General features: G+C 34.2%; 1 protein-coding gene and 1 long non-coding RNA gene across 3 annotated transcripts in view; one reads left to right on the top strand and one right to left on the bottom strand.

Annotated features, from left to right (window-relative positions):
• LOC144581805 (uncharacterized) overlaps positions 1 to 24574 on the bottom strand; it is a 51864-nt gene that overhangs the window by 12310 nt on the left and 14980 nt on the right. The window contains exon 3 of the long non-coding RNA XR_013533059.1: positions 8869 to 8910. This is a non-coding gene — a long non-coding RNA (uncharacterized LOC144581805). The remainder of the gene's footprint in view (positions 1 to 8868; positions 8911 to 24574) is intronic.
• Positions 1 to 24574, top strand: part of BMP2K (BMP2 inducible kinase) — a 148075-nt gene that overhangs the window by 112451 nt on the left and 11050 nt on the right. Inside the window, exon 15 of one of the 2 annotated variants that reach the window (XM_035293460.3) lies at positions 6525 to 6635. The exons of the other annotated variant lie outside the window; for it this stretch is intronic. Within the exon in view, the coding sequence (XP_035149351.2) occupies positions 6525 to 6635 (111 nt within the window). The remainder of the gene's footprint in view (positions 1 to 6524; positions 6636 to 24574) is intronic. 2 annotated transcript variants of the gene reach the window in all.

The raw sequence follows: 24574 nt of genomic DNA, 5'->3' as shown, positions 1-24574 counted from the left end.
TGTCAGAAGCAGAAGTGACAAATGATAGGAAGGTGAAGGAACAGTGTCTATTTTTTCTTTAATAATTAACATTCATTGTTCAGTGACTATTTTGGGGTCATTGAACCCACTCTTTTAGAGTCCAAAAAAGGTGAAATATTTTTAATGAAAAAGTTTGTAATTACTGTTAAGCTGTGTATAAAATGTAGTTTAGAAAGATTTCCTCTCAGAGTTTAACTTAACTGTAATATTTAGTCATTTTAGTACCTCTTTCATTCAGAAGCAATAAGGTATCCAGTACTTGATCTATTTGATAGGGCTTTTATTATATAGATGGGCAAAAGACCTCTAGAACCTTAAGAGTTTAGTAGAAGACTAACTGCAATGAAAATTGATAGTTGGTCATTATACTAAAGTCAAAGTTTAATAACTTTCACTTCTTTTGAATTCCAAAATAGTGGGTTCAGTGACTCCACAATTGTGCCCATCACTATAATATAAATCCTGTCATTTTCCAAAATGAATAAACGATTGATACATTTGAAATGCCATATAGGATATTTGTACCCATTACCTTGGCACAGGTATTTATTAACAATTTTCTGAAGTCTTTTCTAAAATAATTTATATTTGGTTTATAAAACACTTGACAGTGAGAAACTGAAAGCCTTTATATGGCCCTTAAAAGTATAGGCATTGCCAGTGTAATGACTGTTCAGAATAATACATTGTCATTGGGGTTTTATTTTGAAAAAGATTCATGGTTATTTGTTTAAAAACAAAAAAGGGGCTGGGCGCGGTGGCTCATGCCTGTAATCCCAGCACTTTAGGAGGCCGAGGTGGGTGGATCATGAGGTCAAGAGATCGAGACCATCCTGGTCAACATGCTGAAACCCTGTCTCTACTAAAAATACAAAAAATTAGCTGGGCGTGGTGGCACGTGCCTGTAATCCCAGCTACTCAGGAGGCTGAGGCAGGAGAATTGCCTGAACCCAGGAGGCGGAGGTTGCCATGAGCCGAGATCGTGCCATTGCACTCCAGCCTGGGTAACAAGAGCGAAACTCTGTCTCAAAAACAAAACAAAACAAAACAAAAAAGGAAAATAATATGATGTTTAGGAAATATTTTACTTGTGTGTATTATCCAGAAAGTAATTTTTAAATCCTAATAGTATTTTGAGATATCAGAATTCTAAATTACTAGTAATTAATAACTTTTTTTAGTGATCTTTAAGAAAACAGTTGATTCCATATAGTATTTTGAGATATTAAAATTCTAAAATATAAGTAATTGATAATTTTTTAAAAGTGATGTTTAAGAAACAATTGATTCCATATACAAGGCAAAGAGATTTAACATATAAAATAAACTAGATTCTTCTTTCTTTTGCTTTCACTATAAATGAATACCATTTATAGTTCAGAATTTTTTTTAATCTGTTCTTAATTTTAGTAAGAACAAAATATTAAATCAAAATTAATCATTAATAATAAAGCTTGTCTCAATGATATTTTTAAAAGTTTAAGTTTGTATTTTTACTTGTCTTTTGTACCAGAACATCTAGATTAATATGTAAACTTTAGAAATTTGTCATATTTTACTATTTAATATGGCAATTTAAAATTGTCATGATATTTAATATATTAAACAGTAATTAGAATACAAATGCTTGCTTTGGGGAAATTATTAACTTATATTTGTGTATATAGTGTGTAGTTCTACCTGTTAACTAAAACTAGTACTTCATGAAATATATTTTATTTGTTGATAGTAGATTTGTTTGTTTCTGCTTAAAGTTGGATCAAAATAACTAAAAGGAAAAATAGAAGATACTAAAAATTTTGATTGCTTTATAAATTCTACTGAATGTTTTTGTTTCATCTATGAAGCCATCAAATGATATGTCTATAAGCATCTGAATCAATAGTTTATTGTAAAATATTAACCCTTATAGTTTTTTTTTTAGCAAATTTGGAACTATTACTGTTCCTTTAGTGCAGAATAACAGAACTTTTCAACAGTTTCAAGAGTATCAGATGAAGATTGCACTTTTAAACCTTATTCATTAGCCTTTTAGCCTTTAACATCATTATCCATATAAGCAGCATAATTAACTTTGTAGAGTATTTTAATTTCATGATGATATTATGGAATATACTTTGATTCTAGGATTTTAAAATCCTATATTTTTTTCTATTTGTATCAACTAAAATTCTTGAGAAAGATACTGTCTTTATTCACCAACATAATTCTTTTGTGAAGACAGGAGGTAAGTTTCTTATATTGGATAATCAAGCTTTGTCCTAATCTAAAGAAAACCAGTCATTTGAAAATGGTAATTAAAAACATTTTAGAGATGACGGTGCATTTTCAAGGTAGCTCTACATCACCATTTCATTATATTTTATTTATAGGTAATTAATAATTACAAAATTAATATGTATATTTATTTTGTATTTTGTGTACTGAGACCCACATTTTCATGTGAACTTTAGAAACCTAAATGATTTTTTAAAAATTCCATTGAAAAGTTGGTTCTGTGTTTTGTGGAACAGTAACACTATTCATTTTACTATGAATTTATTCTGATTGCTATTTTGAAATAACTGGATAAATAAACTTTGCATAGAACAGTATCTTCCATATTTTTACTTGTAGGGACGGCTATATAAAAATAAGTTCACCCCTACATGATAATGTTTATAGTTGTGTCATAGTTCACAGTACTTGTTATATACTTACCATAAATTTGCCACAAACAGATGGATTTAATACACCAGTGCATGAGGATTCAGAGAACCTTAGTGACAACTTCACAGTTTTATAAGCTGGGAATCATTAGTATAGTTGTGATTTAAATACATGGAGAGGGCCGGGTGTAGCAGTTCATGCCAGTAATCCTAGTACTGTGGAGGTTGAGGTGGTAGGATCCCTTGAGGCCAGGAGTTCGAAACTAGCATGGGCAATATAGTGAGACATCATGTCTACCAAAAATTAAAAAAAAAATTGGCTGGATGCAGTGGCTCACACCTATAATCTCAGCACTTTGGGAGGCCGAGGTGTATGGCTCAAAAGGTCAGGAGATCGAGCTATCCTGGCCAACATGGTAAAACCCTGTCTCTTCTAAAATACAAAAAATTAGCCAGGCTTGGTGGTATGCACCTGTAGTCCTCGCTACTCAAGAGGCTGAAGTAGGCCGAGGTTGCAGTGAGCCGAGATTGCACTCCAGCCTGGTGACAAGAGCAAGACTCCATCTCAAAAAAAAGAAAAAAAAAAGCCAAGTTTGGTGGCATGTGCCTGTAGTCCCAGCTACTCTAGAGGCTGAGCCTTAGAGGCAGAGGTTGCAGTGAGCCAAAATCATGCCACTGCATTACAGCCCAGGCAACACAGTGAGACTCTTGTCTCAAAAACAAACAATTGTGCGCTGAGAGGCTGGGTGTGGTGGCTCATGCCTGTAATCCAGCACTTTGTGAGCATTGCTTGAGTCCAGGAGTTTGAGACCAGCCCGGGAAACATAGTGAGAGCTTATCTCTTAAAAAAAAAAAAAATTAGCTGAGCATGGTAACCTGTGCCTGTAGTACCAGCTACTTGGGAGGCTGAGGTTGGAGGATCACTTGAACCTGAGAGGTTGAAGCCGCAGTGAGCCATGATCATGCCGACTGGGTGAAAGAGTGAGACCCTGCCTCAAAGCATAAAATACAACAAAATAAAAATAAAAACAGTTTCTAAAGAGGCAGATTCTTAAATTACTACTTAGATAACTTGGTTCATTAGGTCTGTGGTAGGGTCCAGATAACTACATTTTATAGAGGAATCCTAGCACTTTTGATGCAGATGGTTGAGGCAGAAAGTCTGTTGCTAATTCAGACTTAAATACTTATACTCTTGGTCTTAATTTTCAGGAATGAGGCCCTTGGATATTGATATGCTGTCATTATCACTCTAAGTCTGTCTCTTCCATTTGTTCTTCCTCACGCCCTCTTTTCTCTGTCCTCAGTGCTTTATACACTGGAATTTGGGAAATGGGGAAGGGTAGGGGAGTCCAGGAGGATTCTGATACAAGGCATAATTCCTGGTTTTACAGTTACTCCATAAATGCATTCAGGGCCCAAATAAATAGGTAACCACATGTAATCTCTATGATTCAGTGACTCATAAGCCTCTCCTTGAGGTTTGATTGCAGCCTTCCACCACGATAAGTTAGGGACCCTTCATTATATAAATTATTCTTCAACCTTTTGCAGAAAGATGTTATAGGACTAGCTGCTCCTTAATAGGTACGTTAAAACAAAACAATAAAAAATCTTTAGTAAAATGAGCATTTGTTACTGATTTCCTGCATTACGTATACAGTTAATATCTTGAAAAATAATACCCAAAATAAATTTTTATTGTTGACCAGTGCAGTGTTGGATTTGAAAAGTAGCACTTGAGTTTAGGAAGTTTTGTTTGTTCATAAATCAATTGTCAGATTTATTTACTAACTCAGTATTACTGCCTCAACAAAATGTTTAATAGTGTTTCAACAAAATTTTAAGTAAAAATTTAAACAATCCAAAGTTTCATGTAGATATTACAGAGTTCATCTTAGCTATAAAACTGGTAATTGTATCCATTGTCATAAAGGTTTTGAAAGAATTAGTTGCCCATAGGAGTAATTATATTTAGAATATTATAGAGTCTAGGGCCTTGTTTATTCAAGAGTGTACTTCTTGGACAGCGGTATCAGTATCACTTGGGATCTAGTTGAAGTGCGGAATGTCAGGATCCTCCCCAAACGCATCCCATCAGAGTTTATATTTTAACAAATCTCCAGGTAACTAGAATGTATATTAAATTTTAAAAGCACTGTTAGAAGAGATGCTGCTTGAACTTGGGGCTTTTTGCTTCACTCCGAAATTAAAAGTCATTTTTAGGGAATTCCAATTCTGGTTAGATTCCGCCCCCGCTCCACACTGCAGTCCCTTAGAACTCAGTTAAAACCAGTACAGCTCACCATGGAGTTCTTGGAATATAGGTCAGTCTAAACATGATTTGGATTTTTTGAAATGGCTGTGGACCAAAAATCTGCTGACAGAAATGCTTGAAATATCTGGAAAGGAGGTAGAATGAGTCCCAAATAGCATTTTGATTACCAAGAATCAGAGGCTAGAGAGACATACTACAAAAATCAGGAAGTTCTCAGAAGTTCTCAACTAGTGTGTATCTACTATGTGGAGAGTTTGTTGTTTGTTTGTTTTAGAGACAGGGTCTCACTGTCTCATTCACCCAGGCTGGAATGCAGTGGTACGATTTTGGCTCACTGCTGCCTCGATTTTTGTTAGTATTTTTGCATTTTTAAAGGAATGTGTGTGTTAATGACTGTTACAGAATATTGTGAAGTTAACATTCTGTAAAGATCAGGAGGTATCCAAATTTTATTACATGCTTGCTGAAAAAAATCAAAGAACATCTCTCTGTGTTGCCCAGGCTGGTTTCAAGAAATCCTCCTGCCTTTGTCTCCCAGAGTGCTGGGATTATAGGTGTGAGCCCCTGACCTATATGGAGAGTTCAAGAGCAGGGAAAAGATAATCATGACTAGGGAGTCAGGTTGTATCAGCTCAAACACACAGAGCCTCTTGCCTTAGAGTCTTTGCTCCAACTCTTTCTCTCCCTGGTTGTTCTTTTGTAGGTATTCACTCCCTTTCTTCCTTCAAGTCTTTTCTTACCTATTATTAGAATCTATTACTTCAGCCTCTACCTACTCCCGCAATTCCTGTTACCCTGCACTACATTTTTCTCTATAGCTTTTAACATGCTGTATACATTTCTTGTTATGCCTATTGCATATTATTTGTTTTTTCACACTGCTATGTAAACTGCATAAGGGCAGGGGTCTTTGTTCTGTTTGACATTACATGCCAGTTGCCTAGAATAGTGCCTGGCACATTGGCACATACTAGATACTCAAATTTACTTGTCGGATGAATCAGTAAACTCTGTTTTTATCTAAGTCTTTGTGAGTGTATATGTGTGGAGGGATGTGTGTTTGTGTTTGTGTGTGTGAGAGCATGGTTTGATAATACGAAGTAGTATGAAAAATGAACAAAAAAGTAAAATATAGTGAATTACTTTTTATTGCTATTGAGAAGTAAGATTTACCTACTTTATGGATGAATGACCATTTGCAATATTTTTTTTAAATTTCTTTTTAGAGACAGTTTGTCAAATATGTCTTTGTTTATTTAGCTGGATTTGAGTTCAGGCCCAATATGTTATAAGTTGAGGGCAAATAGTATTTAAATGAAACAGACTAAGTTTATTATTAGGTTAATTGTATTTAGTACAATCTGTCACAGATTATATTACTAAACTTGCTTTTGTAGCAACAAATATGTATTAGATTCAGGACTACTCCCAAATATTTACAGTGAGATTCTGAACCTAATATTTTTCAAAAAGGCTGTTGCTTTTTCACTTTTATTTATATTGTATATCACTTTTTAATTTAAATATCATTTTTATTTTATTTCATTTTTTTATTTCATTTTATCTTATTTTTGCAGATAGGCTCAAGGAGAGAGCATCCTCAGATAAGAATGTAGACTCACTTTCTGCTCCACATAACCATCCTCCAGAAGATCCTTTTGGTTCTGTTGCTTTCATTTCTCATTCAGGCAAGTTACACATGCAACATCACAAATAAAACACACAAGAACAACAGCAAAATCTTACAAAGTGGAAATAAGACTGATGTTAGCTACAGAAATAAAAATATTTTAACCTTTAGTCATCCCACTATTCTTCTTAATGATGTTCTTTGCATTGAGTTAATTATTCAGTTGTATCTTTGCCAACATAGAAAAATGCTGATTTATATGACAGAAACATAACTGCTTCTTTTCATCTTTATTATTGGATACTATTGAAAAAACTATTTAAAAGATATTTTTATACTTAGCTTTTGCTTAAAAATTTGATATTTTCCTAGTTTGTACATGTTCTCTAGTAGATGCATTTTAAAAGTATTAATAATTGTGTGTATGTCACAATCACTTTACTCTTTTCTTCTTACATCCCTGCTTTTGATTTCAATCCGTAATTTAAATATTGATGTTTCTCACTATTAACAATTTTCAGTAATAATTTCGAATTACCCAGTTAACACTTGGAAGATACTAGGATGGAATAAGATTGTGCATTGGCATAAGTGAATTTTCATATATATATGATTATAGTGGAAAAAAAAGTTTTAATCTTGGCAAAGGGAAATATGTTAGAAGAAATATGTTAGAAGGTAAAAGTTTAATATATTCATGGTAACTGTCAGCCATGTTCCTTAGTTGTGTTCCTTTTATTTCTCACTCAAGTTACATATGTAACACTATTGAAAAAATACAGAAATAACAACAAAATAAAAAATTAGAAATGTAAAGCCAAAATAAGAATTGAGTATTTAGGATTTCTGCTTAGTGCATTGAACAACTTTTCAACGTTCAGACTTGCTTGGTTATCTAGAATATACAGGATAGTTAGCAAGATTGTTTTTCATTGCTTTCATACTCCATATTTTTCTCTTTGACATTTATTAAAAACAGTTCCTATTCTTGCTGTTTTGTGCTTGCTGCCTTCAAGTTTTCCTTTTTGTAAATGCCGTGACATATTTAATTGGAGAACATAGTTTACTGTGTCTGTTTACTTACTCTGCATAAATGTGTTCTGTTAAACTCTCAATACCCTAGGTCGTGGAATTATTACTTTTTAAAATGATAATACCCCAAAATAGTATTTTAAGCTCTCAAGAACATAGTATTCAGTGACTTGAGATAGTGATCTGTGTGTGGCAGAAAGCAGTTTTAGTACTAGCTCTTTCACATCCTCTGGAAGGAACTGCATTATCCTTTTCAGGTTTGCATGGACCTATGTAACTACTTTTCTGCTCTTTAATAGCATCTGAAAGAATGCTGGGGAAATGAATAGTAGTTAGGAGAACTGAAGTAAGCTTCAGTGATTGGTCTTTTCTCTGGACACACTTATTTTGAAGTTGGCCTACAGATTTTGTAGTTTGCAACATGTTCACAGATTTGAGCTCGATTGCTGCTACTGTTTTGTCTAACTGTTTACTATGGGCATTTATATTAGATTTTAAGCTTATTGAGGGTGGGAAGTATGAATTGTCTATCTTTGAATCCTGCCCGGTATCTACTGTTTGTTGAATGTATGAAAAAATCATGACTATCTATAAAAATTCATATTCTTTAGATTTAGGACAGTGACCTTAAAAAATGCCTATTAATATAAATGTTACCTTTTGAAGAAATCTTTTTAAACAATGTGAACATGAATACTGGAATGGTTTGGTTACTAAAAATTAAGTATATAGACTGGAATAAAGGAGAGTATGGTCATAGGAGAAGTGCATCTCCAGAAATAGAAGAAAAAGTGATCACTTTGCAACATTAGCACCATTAATTTGCTATATATCAGATCTAAAATATATAATTAAGTTAAATCTAAACTACTTTTTATAAAGCTTTGAAATACTTTGTCATGTATAATTTTTAGGTTAAAAATAGTATTCAGGGGCATTTTTCTTTAATAGCAAAATAATTGAACCTACTAAAATGAAAATTTACCTCCCTGTAAGCTTTTGGAATAAAAAGTTCTATCCAATGAAAATACACTGTAAAGAACAGAAAGTGAAACACTGCATATTCTCACTCATAAGAAGGTATTTGAACAGTGAGAACACATGGACACAGGGAGGGGAGCATCACACTCTGGGGTCTGTTGGGGGGAAATTGGGGAGGGGCAGTGGAGGGTGGGGAGTTTGGGAGAGATGGCATGGGAAGAAATGCCAGATATGGGTGATAGGGAGGAAGGCAACAAATCACACTGCCATGTGTGTACCTGTGCAACAATCTTGCATGTTCTTCACATGTACCCCCAAACCTAAAATGCAATAAAAAAATATACTGTATTAGCATTGTGAGACTGAAAAAGCATCTGGAGATTTCTAGGACTAGGACTCAAGAAAGGCAAAAAGCTATTCCCAAATATACGTGCGTATGTATAATACAGAATAAGTATATGTGATAAACCATCTTATTTGAATTTGAGAGTTGATAATTAATAAACAGAATTTAATTTTTAGTAAACCATATAGAGAATGCTACTTGAGAACAAAATGAATTTAATTATGCAGCAGAATGCTTATAAGAACTTAGTTAAGTTTTAAGTCTAATGCTAATGTGCATTTAAGAAGAACCTCTGTCCTGAATAATAAAACCACTGGTTTTATTAGGAATTGTGCTTTTTTTATTTTAAAAGAAAAAGTTTCTGTTAAGACTTTTAATCTCAGCTTTGATGCTATAATAGATTAGTTTATACTTTTTCTGCAGTTTATCATAATCTTGTAAAGTAATTTATAAATTAAAACTTTACTAAATTATGTATATAGTTTAAAAAGTCAGTTTTAACAAGTTTTGAAAACAGAACAAAAGACTTCCCTGCTATTTCTTATCTCTGCACTTTTAAAAACGATATCTATGGAGCTTCTGTTATGGAAAATGAGATTTTTTTGGGATTTAGATATTTTACAGTTTGTCCACCTCACACATACACAACCATGCATACACACACACACACACACACGTACGTGTCCTTTCCTTCCATCCTTCCAGCATGTTTTTGACAGTTTTTGGTTGAATCAGTGTTCACTGTCTACATTTTTAAAATATGTAAATATTTGTCACCATTGAGGTTTAGTATGTATGATCACATTTCCTGTCTTTGTTTTTCCTGGAGTTAATTACTATGTTTATAATTACTATGTTTTTTGTTTGCTTAGTTTTTGTGTACCCTATCATTAATTAGTCTCCATTAAGATGCGTAAATTTCCTCCCAATTAAAAGTGGCTATCATTTTCATTCTTTATCACATCTCTCATGGAGCTCTGCAATCAGAATTGTTTGCTTTCTGGAGCTCCCACACATTATAATTCTAATATTTTTTCCCATCAATGTTTATGGAAATTCCTGGATCTCTTCTAGTCTTCTTTCTTGGTTTGTTAGTAAAGGAACTCCTCTAGTTGTTGCTTGAGAAAATATGCATGAGAGGAAGTTTTAAGCCTTGCTGCCTAGGCTGTGTGTGGTGGCTCATGTCTGTAATCCCAGCATTTTGGGAGGCGGAGGTGGGAGGATTGCTTGCTGGAGGCCAGGAGTTTAAGACCAGTCTGGGTGACATAGTGAGACCCCATCTCTACAAAAATAAACTTTGCTGCCTAAAAATTTTTATTTTCCCTAAACTGATACCTGATTAATAATTTGGCTGGGCAAATAATTTTAGGTTAGATACAATTTTCCCTGTGAGTTAGAGGCACTGCTTCATAGTATTCTAGCTTTTCATATTTCTGTTGAGAAATATGATCTTACTCTCTTTCCTCATCCTTTATGTGTGAGCTGTAGTGGGTTTTTTCTTCTTCCTCTTCTTTTTCTTATTCCTGCTCCTCCTCTTCTTCCTCTTTCTCCTTTCTCACCCCACCGTGGACATTTTTACCATCTGTATTAACTTGTTCCAAATATTCAAGATGTTGTACCTTTTTATTCATTATGCTGGGGATCTAGTGGGCTTTATTCAGCCTGGAAGCTTATATTTTCTTGCTTTATATCTTTTGGTAAAGACTTTCTTCCTCTTTCTGGACTTTCTTTTTTTTAAAATCAATCCCCTTACTAGGACATTGTGCCTTTTGGATTGAGCCTCTAATTTAAATTTTGTTACCCTCTGTTTTCTAGCTCTTCATTTTTTTTTAATATTTACGTCTTAGAAATTTCATTGGCTTTATATTACAAACATTATTTCTAATTGCAAATAACATATTATTGGATGTGATATATTTTAATTTCTCTGAGGATACTTTGGTTTTACACATTTGCCACACCTTTTCTTCTCTTTTGTCTTTCATTCTAAGAGTTTCAGCAAATTACTGTAAATTATTTTGTTCCCAGAAAAGGTAGCCTTTAAACTGAGACCTGGGGGATGTAAAGAAGTTTGCTTATTAGATATAGTGTTTCCGAGGCTTGAGATATCCTTTAGTTTGATACAGATTACTGAGTTTAAAATGTGATTGATAGGTGGAGGAGGATGAGACTAGTGGGAAATGCGAAACCAACCCTGAATTTCTTTTAGACACCCTAGTTGACCACAGTGTCTTTTATAAAAAAAAATTACCGTTTTCAGTCTTTAAGAGGATTTTTTATTCATGAAGGATAGTGAACTTTGGTTTTCTTTCCTTATAATCTCTTTGTCAGGCTTTTGTTTCAGAGTTATGTTGGTCTTGTAAAATGAGTTGGGAAATGTTATCTCTACTTCTATTAAGTTAGTGTTTGATGTGTATTTTTTCCCCCTAAATATTTAGAATTCACCTTTGAAGCAAATGGGGCCTCAAGTTATCTTTGTGGAAAGGTTTTTAATATCTTTAATAGTTATAGGGCCATTTAGATGTTCAGTTTCCTTCCATTGTAAATTTCAAAATTTGTATTTTTAAAGAAATTTGTACATTTCATCTGAGATACTGAGTTTTATTGACATGAAATTTTAAATAATGTTCCAGTATCATTCTTTTAAAATGTGGAGAATCTACATTTTAAATTAGATATTTTAAAAATATTTAATAGTAATAATATGTATTTTCTCCTGTTTACCAAACTTGCTAAAGGTAGATCAATTGTATTAATCTCTTTAAAGAACCAACTTTTGACTTTAGCTGCTCTTTATTTATTGACTTATGCTAAAATTTTTATGTTTTCTTCTCCCCACTTCAAAAATAATTTGCTGCTCTTTCTCTAGCTTCTTAAGCAAGACTTAATTACAGGCATATGTTGGAGATACTGCAGGTTCCATTCCAGACCATTACAAAAAGTGAATATTTTGCACTAAAGAGAGGTACACAAATTTTTTTATTTCCCAGTGCATACAAAAGTTACATTTACTCTACACTGTAGTCTGTAGTCTGCTAAGTATGCAATAACATGTCTAAAAAATGTATATGCTATAAATTAAAAATAACTTATTGATAAAAAAGTGCTAACGCTCATCTCATTTCAGCTGGTTGTAATTTTTTGCTGGTAGAGGGTCTTGCCTCAGTATTGAAGGCTGCTGATGGATTAGGGTAGTAGTTGCTGAAAGTAGGGGTGGCCATGGTAATTTCTTAAAACAAGACGATGATTAAGTTTGCCACATCAATTGACCCTTTCATGAAAGGTTTCTCTGGAGCATGCAGTGCTATTTGATACCAGTTTTTATCCACAGTAGAACTTCTTCCAGAATTGGAGTTCATTCCCTCAAAAGCAAATGCCATTGCTTTATGAACTATGTTTATTTAATATTCTAAATTCTTTGAGTCATTTCAACAATGTTCACAGCATCTTCACCAGGAACAGATTCCATCTCAAGAAAGCACTTTCTTTGTTCAAGCATAAGCAACTCCTCATTTGTTCCAGTTTGATTATGAGATTGCAACAATTCAGTCATATTTTTAGGCTCCATTTCTAGTTCTCTTGTTCTTTCCATGACATCTGCCGTTACTTCCTTCACTGAAGTCTTAAACCCTTCAAAGTAATCCATGAGGGTTGGAGTCAACTTCCAGAGTCCTGTTAATGTTGATATTTTCACCAGTTCTTATGAACAATGAATGTTTTTAATGAAATCTAGAATGGCGAATTCTTTTCAGGTTTTCAGTTTACTTTGCACAGATTCATAAGAAGAATCACTATCTATGACAGCTATAACCTTATGAAATGTATTTCTTCAATAATAAGAGTTTTAAAAATGGGTCCTGCTTTGTCTCCCAGGCAGGAGTGCTGTGGCATGATCATAACTTACTGTGGCCTTGAACTCCTGGGCTCCAGTGATCCTCCCACTTCAGCCTCCCATGTAGCTGGGATTATAGGAATGCACTACCACACCTGTGAAATTTTTAAAAAGTTTTTCTTAGAGATGGGGGTCTCACTGTGTTGACTAGGTTGATCTTGAACTCCTGGCCTCAAGCAGTCCTGTCATCTCAGCCTCCAGAGTAGCTAGGATTATAGGTGTGAGCCACCATGCCCAGCTAATAAGACTTGAAAGTCACAATTACTCCTTGATGCATGGGCTGCAGATCGGATGTTAGCAGGCATGAAAACAACAATAATGTTGTTGTACATCTCTATCAGAACTCTTGCGTGACAGGTGCATTGTCAATGAGCAGGAATTTTTTTTTTTTTGAGACAGTCTCGCTTTGTCACCAGGTGCCAGGCTGGAGTGCAGTGGCGCAATCTCGGCTCACTGCAACTTCCGCCTCCCAGGTTCAAGCAATCCTCCTGCCCCAGCCTCCTGAGTAACTGGGACTACTGGTGCGTGCCACCACGCCTAGCTAATTTTTGTAGTTTTAGTAGAGACGGGGTTTCACCATGTTGGTCAGGAAGCTTTCAATCTCTGGACCTTGTAATTCGCCCACCTCGGCCTCCCAAAGTGCTGGGATTACAGGCGTGAGCAGGAATATTTTAAGAGGAATATTTTTTTCTGAGCAGTATATTTCAACAGTGGGTAAAAATATTCAGTAAACTTTTCTGGAAACAGATGTGGTGTCATCCAGGCTTTGTTGTTTCATTTATAGAGCACAAACAGAGTAGGTTTAGCATAGTTCTTAAGGGCCTAGGAGTTTTGAAATGTCAGGTAAGCATTGGTTTCAACTTAAAGCCACTGTTGCATTCGGTCCCAACAAGAAAGTCAGTCTATCCTTTGAATCTTAGAAGCCAGACATTGACTTACTTTAGCTTTAAAAGTCCTAGATGGCATCTTCGAATTGAAGGCTCTTTTGTCTGTATTGAAAATCTGTTGTTTAGTGTAGTGTAGCCACCTTCATCAGTGATCTTAGTGAAATCTTCTGGTTAACCTGTACTTCCTGCTTTACCTTGTACTTATATATTCTGGAGATGGCTTCTTTCCTTACAGCTCATAAACCAATCTCAGCTAGCTTCGGACTTTTCTTCTGCAGGTTTTTCACTTTACTCAGCCTTCATAGAATTGAAGAGAGTTAGAGCCATGCTCTGGATTAAGGTTTTGGCTTAACGGAATGCAGTGGTTGATGTTCTGCCCAGACCATTAAAATTTTCTCCGTATCAGCAATAAGAGTGTTTTGCTTTCTTATCATTCACATGCTCACTGGAGTATCACTTTTAATTTCCTTGAAGAATTTCTCCTTCGCATTCACTTGGCTAATTGGTGCAAGAGGCCTAGCTTTTGGCCTTTTTCAGTTTTCAGCATGCCTTCCTCTCTAAGGTTAGGCATTTCTAACTCTTGATTTAAAGTGACAGACACGCATTTCTTCCTTTCACCTGAACACTTAGAGACCATTGTGGGGTTATTAATTGGCCTAATTTCAATATTGTTGTGTCTCAGGGAATAGGGAGACCCAAGGAAAGTGAGAGAGATGTGGAATGGCTGGTTGGTGGACCAGTCAGAATACATATGAACATTTATCAGTTAAGTTTGCCATCTTATATGGGCTCAGTTTGTGGAGCCCAAAACAATTACAGTAGTAACATCAAAGATCACTGATCACAGATCACCATAACAGATATCATAATAATGAAAAAGTTTAAAATAGTGTAAGAATTACCAGAACATGACAAAGAGACACAAAGTGATCACATGCTCTTGAAAAAGTGGCAGGGATAGACTTGTTCAACATAGGCTTGCTACAGAGTTTCAGTTTTTTAAAAAAGGCAACCTTGGAAGTGCAGTGAAGTCTGGCACAATACTAAAAGGTACACCTGTATTTAATTTTACACCCATCTTTTTAAAGCATGGGGTTTAAAGTACAGATTTCTCTTTAAACACTGTTTAGCTGCATGTGACACATTTTGATTTGCCACATAGTTTATACTTTTTCTAATTTATCACACATTTCAAAAGGCATTTCGATTAAAGGTTGAAATCTCAGAGGGTTTAGGACAATTTTTTAAAAAAATTTTTGACATTGAGGATTTGAAGTAAATGATACTAGAAGAAATAAAAGAACTGACCCTTAAAAAAAAGAGGTAATGGAATAAAAATTGAAAGTGAGACTTGGGAAAAAAGAAGATGGAGCTCTAGATTTATTAATGGAAGTTGGGATGTAGATGGATATTTAGCTCAGATCTGTTATTAAAGAATATCCAAAAACATCATAAAATTTTATGGAGCAAATGGACCATAATATAATTGCCAATTATACTCTAATTTTTATATGAATACAGTTTTTGTTGTTTTTGAAACAATATCTTGCTTTTTTGCACAGAGTGGAACCCAGTGGCAATATCTCAGTTCACTGCAACCTTGAACTCGTGAGCTCAAGGAGTTCTCCCACCTTAGCCTCCTGAGTAGCCAGGACTACAAGCACAAGCCACCATGCCTGGTTAATTTTTTAATTTTTAGTAGAGTCGAGGTCTTGCTGTGTTGAGCAGGCTTGTCCTGAATTCCTGGGTTCAAGCAGTCCTACTGCCTTGGCCTCCCACAGTGTTGGGATTACAGGTGTGAGCCATTGTGCCCAGTCTGGACACAGTGTTTAATTAATTGAAACAAAGGGTGCTTTTAATTTTCTTTCCTTATCTTTATGAATCTATAACTTTTTTGCAACCAAGATTGTAAATGACATTCATTTTTCTCACAGCTAATAGTCCTAGTGTCACCCAGAGATGGAATATTGAGCTTGGTGAGCCAATGATCAAACTATCAAATTTTGCCAGTTTTTTATACAAATGCCTATATTATGGTAAATACTCAAAGGATGTGTATTGAAAAAGTAGGGATCAGAAATAACATTTAATTGTAATTCTATTTTAAAATTATATCAGTAAATTCTTGAAGTTAAGATGATCTGGGTTATTTTAAGGTCTGTTATTAGCATCTAACCCAGGTAAATGACCTACTTTCTGTGTATATCAGTTTCCTCATCTATAAAGTGAGGGTAATATTCCATAACATGTGACTCATAAGGTTTTTACTGATTAATAAGAAAAATACTTGTGAGACACAAAAAATGTCTGACACGTAGTTTTTTAGGAAATGTTAGATTGTCATGATTTTTATATATGGTGAATGCAGTGCAGTGAGATCTGAACTATATATGTCTACTTGATTTTCACAAATGATTTATTTAATTCTATGGGAATTTCCAGAAGTTGTTAAATTTTTAGTATTTTAACTTTTTAATCACAATATTTCTTTGCTGCTACTTTTGCAAATCCATCAAGAAGAATCGCAATATTTTAAATAATTCTTTATTGAGTATCCTTATACAGGAACGTTTGGCACATGACATTATTCCTAGAGGAGGAATAATCCATTTACAGAATGGATTTATTGCTAGATGGGCTTGCAGATTGAATACACTGATTTATGCTCACACTGGAAGTTTAAAAAAAATTCTCATTGACTTGGAATGCTTCATCTTAAGAGTTTTGATAGTTTCCTCTGTTGAAATATATTGTTTTGGGGAAACAATGGAGCTGGTAAGTAAATACAATGTAGTATCATTTTATATATATATATATATATATATATATATATATATATAATGCTTAAAATATATATATATTTTATATATATATAATGCTTAAAATATGGAGTAAAATTAGCATAATATATTGCTGATGGAATTTATAAGTCAGTAACATTTTTTTTTGAGAGCTTAAGAATAAAATGTTTTGTGATTTTTTTAAAAGCCTTATTTCTGGTAACTTAAGAAAATAACATAAAATCTTGGGGAAAATGCAGCTACGAGAATGTTCAGTACATCATTAGTTGTGGAAACAAAATTTAAAGCACTTTATCCAATATTAGGTGAAATATTAAATTATGGTTTATTTAGTAATTAAAATTTAATGCTGTTTTAAAAATGACGGCAATGAAGATTATGTAACAATGTACAAATGTGTCTATGCTATAAATCAAAAATTTATGATGATAACTTTATCATAAAACTGAATAATATAGGAAAAACACTTCTAATCTCATCATATTAGCACAACTATTTGAATTTTGAACTATTCATTTTCCTTGTATGTCTCAGTTTTATACTTAAGCATAGTGTGTGTAAAACTTTTTGATCCTTTTTCTTGCTATTTCTGTGTTTTCATAGCATTTTTAAAATAGTGCTAAGTATCCTGCCATTCGCAGATAATTTCTGTTTTAATTTACATTTGCATTGGCACCTCTTATTTCTTTTACCTTCTAATTTCCCAGCCTTGATTAATATGAGTATAGTCTCAGAAGTTAATTCAGGAGCTATTTCTATTACTATATATAGTTTTATCTAAAAATCTAAAAGGATTATTATAAAGATTACAACCCCTGCCTCTCAAGGATTTTGAGTTTGGTTAGGTTGAGAGAGACATGAAAACTATATGCAGTTAAGATGCAAATACTACAATAGATAAATTATTCTGTTGGTGCACGAAGGAGAGAGTTGCTTTATTCTGGTTGAGTTGGGATTGGGAAATGTGGAAAGCTTCACAGAAAAGATGTTACTTATGGTAAGCCTTGAGAATTGAATGCATGTGAACTTGTAGGAATGAAGAGAGCATTCAGAGTAGAGAGAACGGTTGTGAGCAAAGGTCCAAGACAATTCAGTATGTTCAGGGAATTGCAGGTGTTTGAGGATAGCAGTATTAGGTGGGGGAAAAATTAAACTGGAGAGGTTGTCAGTGGCTATCATGATGTGGAGACAATGGAGGCAATAGGTAGAAATGGAAGGACTTTAAACAGGAAAGGAATATGATTAGATAAACATTCTTGAAAGATTACACTGGGAAGACAGGGGAATATAATTAGATGTCTGATATTGGAACTAAAAAGACCATTTAGAGCAGTGTTCCTCAAAGTGTGGTCTGCAGCAAAATGACTACAGAAATTGAAAGCAAGTGAGAAATAACTTTACATGTATTTGAATCACTAGGACAATGTGAAGTGGGAATTAATAACAAAAACAAGAAATAAACTTATTGCTTCACTACTTCAGTTTGAGAAGTAGTGATTAAAAGATTATTGCAGCTGGGTGCAGTGGTGCCTTTCTGTAGTCCCAGCTATTCAGGAGGCTAAGGCAGGAGGATTGCTTGAGCCCAGTAGTTCTGGCCTGCAGTGCCCTTTGCTGATCCTTTGTCTGCACTAAGTTTGGCATCAATGTGGTGACCTCCTGGAAGTGAGGGGGATCACCAAGTTGCCTAAGGAAAGGTGAACTGGCTCAGGTTGGAAGTGGAGCAGGTCAAAACTTTCCTGTTAATCAGTAGTGGGATCATGCCTGTGAATAGCCACTGCACTCCAGCCTGGGCAACATAGTGAGAACCCCACTCTTAAAAAAAATATGTCTATTGCAAAAGACTCCATGCTTGAAATGACAGCCTGAGAGAGATTACAAAGGGAGAATATGTAGGATTTAGTAAGCATATGGGAGGGAGCAGGGGACCGTGAGGGAAAGAGAGGAACCAAAAATGATTAGTAGATTTTTGTTTGGGCAAAATTGGTGAAGTTCTTTTCTGGAAAGGGAGAATAATAGGGTAGATCAAGAAAAGAGTTCACTTTCACATAGGTTGAGTGAATTGTCTATAGTGGCATTGGAATCTTTTTAGTAAGCATTTAGTCACAAAAGACATCTGAGACAAATCTTGCCCATTGGGTTTACCATCAAGAAAAAGTGGTAGTGATGCCAGTTAGAAGAGACTAAAAGAGGGAGAAGAAGAAAATTCTGGTTAATTCTAACAATAAAGAGGCAAGACAGAGGAGATAAGAAAAGGGATAGAGAAAGAAGAACCATAGAGACAGAGGTAGAGGAGAGCTGAAGAAAGAACATTTTTTTCCCCAAAGGTTTGAGCATGTCTTTTGAAATGTCCACAGGAGTAAGGTGACTGGAAATAGTCAATTAGATTTAGCATTTAGGAATTATTTAATCTTGGCAAGAATAATACGGTTGGAATCCTGATTGTAGCAGACTTGAGAAGTGAATGGGAGATGACGAAATTGAGATATTAGTGACAGATTATTCTTTTGAAGAGTCCAGATGTATTGACAACAGAAAGGTAGGTAGGTAAGGATTAAGGAAAGAATTTAGATTTTATATGGGCAAGACAAAATTATATGATGTGGGAATGAGTGTTAATTTATACAGTTGACCCTTGAACAACATGGGTTTGAACTGTGTGGCTTCATTTATACACTGAGTCTCTTTCACCTCTGCTGTCCTGAGACAGCAAGAACAACCCTTCTTCTTGGCTCCTCACCCTACTCAATGTGAAGACGATGAGGATGAGGACCTTTATGATAATCTACTTTCACTTAATTAGTATTAAACATATTATTAACATTTTGTTTTCTCTATCTTACTTTAAGAATATATAACATTCGGCCAGGCGCGGTGGCTCACACCTGTAATCTCAGCACTTTGGGAGGCCCAGGTGGGTGGATCATGAGGTCAAGAGATCGAGACCATCCTGGTCAACATGGTGAAACCCCGTCTCTACTAAAAATACAAAAATTAGCTGGGCATGGTGGCGCATGCCTATAATCCCAGCTACTCAGGAGGCTGAGGCAGGAGAATTGGTTGAATCCAGGAGGCGGAGGTTGTGGTGAGCCGAGATCGCGCCATTGCACTCCAGCCTGGGTAACAAGAGCGAAACTCCGTCTCAAAAAACAAACAAACAAACAAAAATGAATATATAACATTCAAAATACGTATTACTTGATTAAAAAGAGTTGACTATGTTATCAGTAAGGCTTCTGGTTAATAGTAGGCTATTAGCAGTTAAATGTTGAGGAGTCAAAAGTTACACATGGATTTTTGACTATACCAGAGGTTTATACCTCTAATCCCCTCATTGTTCAAGGCTCAACTGTATACAGAAAGACTGAAAGTAAAGAAAGGAGAAGGAATAAAGAACAGTATTCTGGAGGAGATAAATTCAATAGCACAGTTGGAAAAATGAGTGTCTAATAAGACATAACGTTTTTCTCCTTGAGAATGAACAGTTGTAAATAGGTTTGCGATAGGAAATTAAGGAAAATTCCTGTATTCACAGGCTGGTATAGTCAGCTGACCTGCCTTACTTTGGACACAAAGAATCATCTTTCTGACTTATTTGTTGCCTTAGTTTATGATATTATTTCCAGACTTTTAGGAAGATTAGCTGAATTTAACATTTTGGTAGACTGTGTCTAAAAATGAATCAAGTCTAGTTTTTTCTCAATTTTAAACACTGATTTCTGGTAAAGTTAAATTCATAATGATCCCTTTATGCAAAAATCAATAAATTATATCAATAATCTGCTATATGCAAATGTTACATTTTATTCCATAAGTTGATATTTTAATTAGGATGAATTATTTACCTTTTATGTCAGGTTACAAAACTGATGTTAATAGTGTAGTTTATCAGAATTTGGAATTATAAAGCCATGAGTTAAAATCTTAGTTCTATCACAGATTAACCATTTAATATTGACTGTTGCCAAACTTATTTTCTTTCTTTTTTGAGATAAGAGTCTTGCTTTCTTGCCCAGGCTGGAGTGGGTGATATGATCATAGACTTACTGCAGCCTCGACCTCTTAGGCTCAAATGATCCTCCTCCCTCAGCCTCCCAAGTATCTGGGAGTACAGGTGTGCACCACCATTCTCAGCTACTTAAATTTTTTTTTTTTGTAGAGACTAGGTCTTACAGTGTTGCCAAGGCTTGTCTCAAACTCCTGTACTCAAGGAATCCTCTCACCTCAGCCTCCCAAAGTGCTGGTATTATAGGCAAGAGCCATTGTTCCAGGCCCAATGTCTTGTAAAGTTTCTTTATTTTAAATTGGAGATAATACTAGCTACTTGATAAGATCATTGAAAGGATTAAATGAGTGACTACTATGCTAATTTTCTCTTAACTGCTGAATGAAACCTTTAAAATGTGGAACATGTTTGTGAGGATTTTCACTACCAGTATCTGTTTACAATAGTGCCATTCCTATTTTCACTAAAGGATTAACTACCAGTGTTCACTACAGTATACTCATAAAAATTATATGTAAAGTGTGGAAACCCACATTCCCTTTCTTCTCACCAGGGCACTGTTTTACAGTTAGTTTGCATACCAACATAGGATAGGTGGCTCTGTGAATTATATAATATAGTGTAGACCACTCAATTTTAATAAACACGTACAACTTCTAAAACATAGTTTTCATGGAATTCTAAAATTGTATTTGAACAGTTGTAGTGACATGTAGGCCATATTAATTAGGTCACTGAAGTTTTAGATTTCTTAGATTGCATTTCATTTTTAATTAGGTTCAGTGAACTTCCTCCATGCTTCCAAAGACCCTAGACCCATCGTGTGGGCTTCATTATCTAATAGGAAGTTAAATTGAGTTTAGGGTTGGGAAACAATACATTACATATAGCAAATATCTGTTGGAACATAACATTCACAGATTGTCAGGCCAAATGCTGGGCTATTTTATAAGCTACAATGAGGTGTATGGCTTATTCTTTTAGATTCTAGTGTATAATTCTTGAAGAACTTCAGGATGTTAGCATTAATAGTTATGATATATTGAATTCCACTATATACATAGAGTAGAAAATGAGGCTCAGAAAGGTTCATTGATTTACTTAAGTTTATATAGTTTATAAATAGGAATCTGGCTTTGTCTCATTCTAAGCTCTATTCTGTAAATAGTAGCAAAACAAAGCATTAACCTATATTAAAGAAAATTTTATATTAACATGAGAACATAATGGAAATGTTAGTTGTATGGCAATTTTCATCTGGCTGGGAAATACTGTTCACAACTATCAGGATTCTCTTTTTATACTCAAACCCTGTCACTTGGCCTGCCTTCTGAGAAGCAGTACAGATTTTGCTAAAAACCTTCTCTTAATCTACTAATCCTTGGGCCTATCATGGTTAAATTGCTGGGAAATGATGGCAGGCAGTATGCTGCCAATTCAAAGTGAACTTTAAAGTCCTATAGCCCCTCCCTTACACCCTCAATGATGAGACAACAGAGGGCATGTAATTATAATAGCAGTTTAAAGCCATTTATCTTCTATAATCTGATAGCTAAGAAAAGAACATCAAAACTAAATTTTCTTGAAACTGGAAGCTTCTTATATGATTAAAATGTACCACCTGCTTTATAACCGAAAGAGCAACTGCCCTCTAAATGGAAACCTGATTTTATAAGAGTGGTAATATGCATAGTACGATGCAAACATGGTTCTCTCTTCACATTGGATATTTTGTAAATATTTTGAGTTTTTTGGTGTGGTTTATAAAGGTTTATTTGATTTAAGAATATATTGCAATATTTGTTTAAAATAGTGTGGCTTTAGGATCTCATTCTTTTAATGAAGTATTTGTTTTAAAAAAGGCTATAACAAATAAATGAAACTGTAACCTAAGAAATATTGTTTTAGGCATTGACTACAAACTTTAACTTTTGAGTTTAGAATCCTCTGTTGTACTGTGCAGGGCTATAATGTCTGAAATTTTAACACCAAGGTATTGTATGGTATTACAATTCTTTCTTGCTGAAAGAATTACCAAATTTTAACACCTTCGTAAAGGCCTAAAAATAGCCTTTTATGAAGACTCATAAGCACAGAATGGGCAAATTCATGTTCTTATATTTATTTGGTGAATATAAGCCTATTTTTCAAAATTATCCAATTGTTATTACCTTGGTCATTTATTTTCCATATCACTGGAGTCAGATTAGCATGTTTCTGAATGCACAAGTGTACATAATTATTTAACAACTTTTTAAGTGAATGATAAGCTTCTTGAAGTTAGGTATTGTCTTATTCATCTTTGTATGCCATACAATACCTCGCCGAATGAATTCATTATCAAAATATACGTTAGTAATCTAACACACACCCCACCCAATATTTAATGAATGCTCACTAAATAAAATGAATTCATGTCAGTCCTATCAGGTAGGTTCTGTTATTGTCTTTATTTTCTAGATGAGAAAATTCAAGCTTATTTGGATGTTTCTCTCTTAAGAATTTTGTAGTTGAGTATTCTTTTGTTTATTGATAAAGCCTTATATTATTTCTAGAACTTAACCCTACAGAATATAAAAATCTTATATTATACTCTTAGTATAAGGTGCTCATCATACAGTTCAACAAGACAGTCTTCAATCTGTTCGTGATTTTTACTTTTCAGGCAAGGTTTCATAATGAGGATACAAAATAAATGCAAGACAAGTCTATGTTTGTATTTTGTAGTGTATTGGTGATAAACTGTGTTGAATTTTTGCTGGTGATAATATTCTACTGGTAGTTTAATTGTAGAATTTACAGATGAGAGTTTTAAGCCAGTGTCATCAGCAGAGACGTCACTATAGCTTTGATATATGGCCTTAAATTTGGGCAGGTATCAAGTTTTTTATGTATAAAAAGAAGTTGGACTAAATCTCTACAAATCCTTTATTATGCTTTCAAGATATAATTGGAGCTATGAAAGAGGATTAAGACCACCAAAAGGAAAAAGTACAAAGAGATACGAGAAAGACAAGGACTGAGTTTTGAGTATTAACAATGCCTGTCTTTGAAATGATAGGAACTCATGACAATGAACTGATGTGGAAAACAAGGAAAGTTTCTGAAGATGTGCTTAATAAGATTGAAGAGAAAAAAAGCTCTAAGAAAGATCATAGTAAACCATACAGAACATTTCTACCCTAAAATGTTGTGGGAACCTAATAGTAGGGAGATAAAAGATAATATATGAAAAACCCTTGGCACTGAACTTCAGGATATTACTTCCCATTCTCTGTGATTCATTTCTCATTCAAGTATCATTTGTGTCCTCCTGACATTTCAGTGGTACTTCATTGCTCCAACATTTTTTGCAATACTTGTAATTTCCCTGAGAGGCTATTTACAAACCACACAAAAGAAATTAAAACTTTGTAACCTATCATTACTATTCTTAATAAATTACCCAAATCTGCATTGTCTTAGTCACTCACCTTGTACTCAGAATTTGGCTCTGAATGAATTTTGGCTGTTTTCAGCAATCAGACTCAACCTCAAAAGATGAAGATTTGCTCTCATTTTCAGATAGTAGAATCCAACAGAAGTAAAGAATTGAAAGAGCACAGCATTTGAGAATTGCTATATGGTCCATGTTCTTCTATTAAGTAGATGTATACCTGTGTTTAAGTTCTATTTGAAATGGCTTAATTCATAATGACACAATTATGTATTTTGAAAGTGTATGATTTTATTTTAACTAGGCTCTGAAAGTTATAATTCTGTCTACAATAATGAATCTTTGAAAATTTTGTTCATTTTTTTAAAAAGTAGAAAAAACATTCTTAGTAACTATACCTAAGCTACCTAAAGAAAATTTAATTCTATATTTTTATATAAATATGTGCAATATATTAATGTATTCCCATTTTGATAGTATTATGTTTAACTAATGGTCTACTGGCTTATTCTTAGTTGGGGAACAGCATTTGAAATAACAGCTTTCAATTAATTGATTAAACCTTTTGTTAAGTTTTGTTAACAGATGTTGGTTGATCATATAGATTTTTGCATGGCAT

The sequence above is a fragment of the Callithrix jacchus genome, chromosome 3 (assembly GCF_049354715.1).
Source record: "Callithrix jacchus isolate 240 chromosome 3, calJac240_pri, whole genome shotgun sequence".
Classification (NCBI taxonomy): Eukaryota; Metazoa; Chordata; class Mammalia; order Primates; family Cebidae; genus Callithrix; species Callithrix jacchus.
This window is presented reverse-complemented; position numbering and strand designations above follow the sequence as displayed.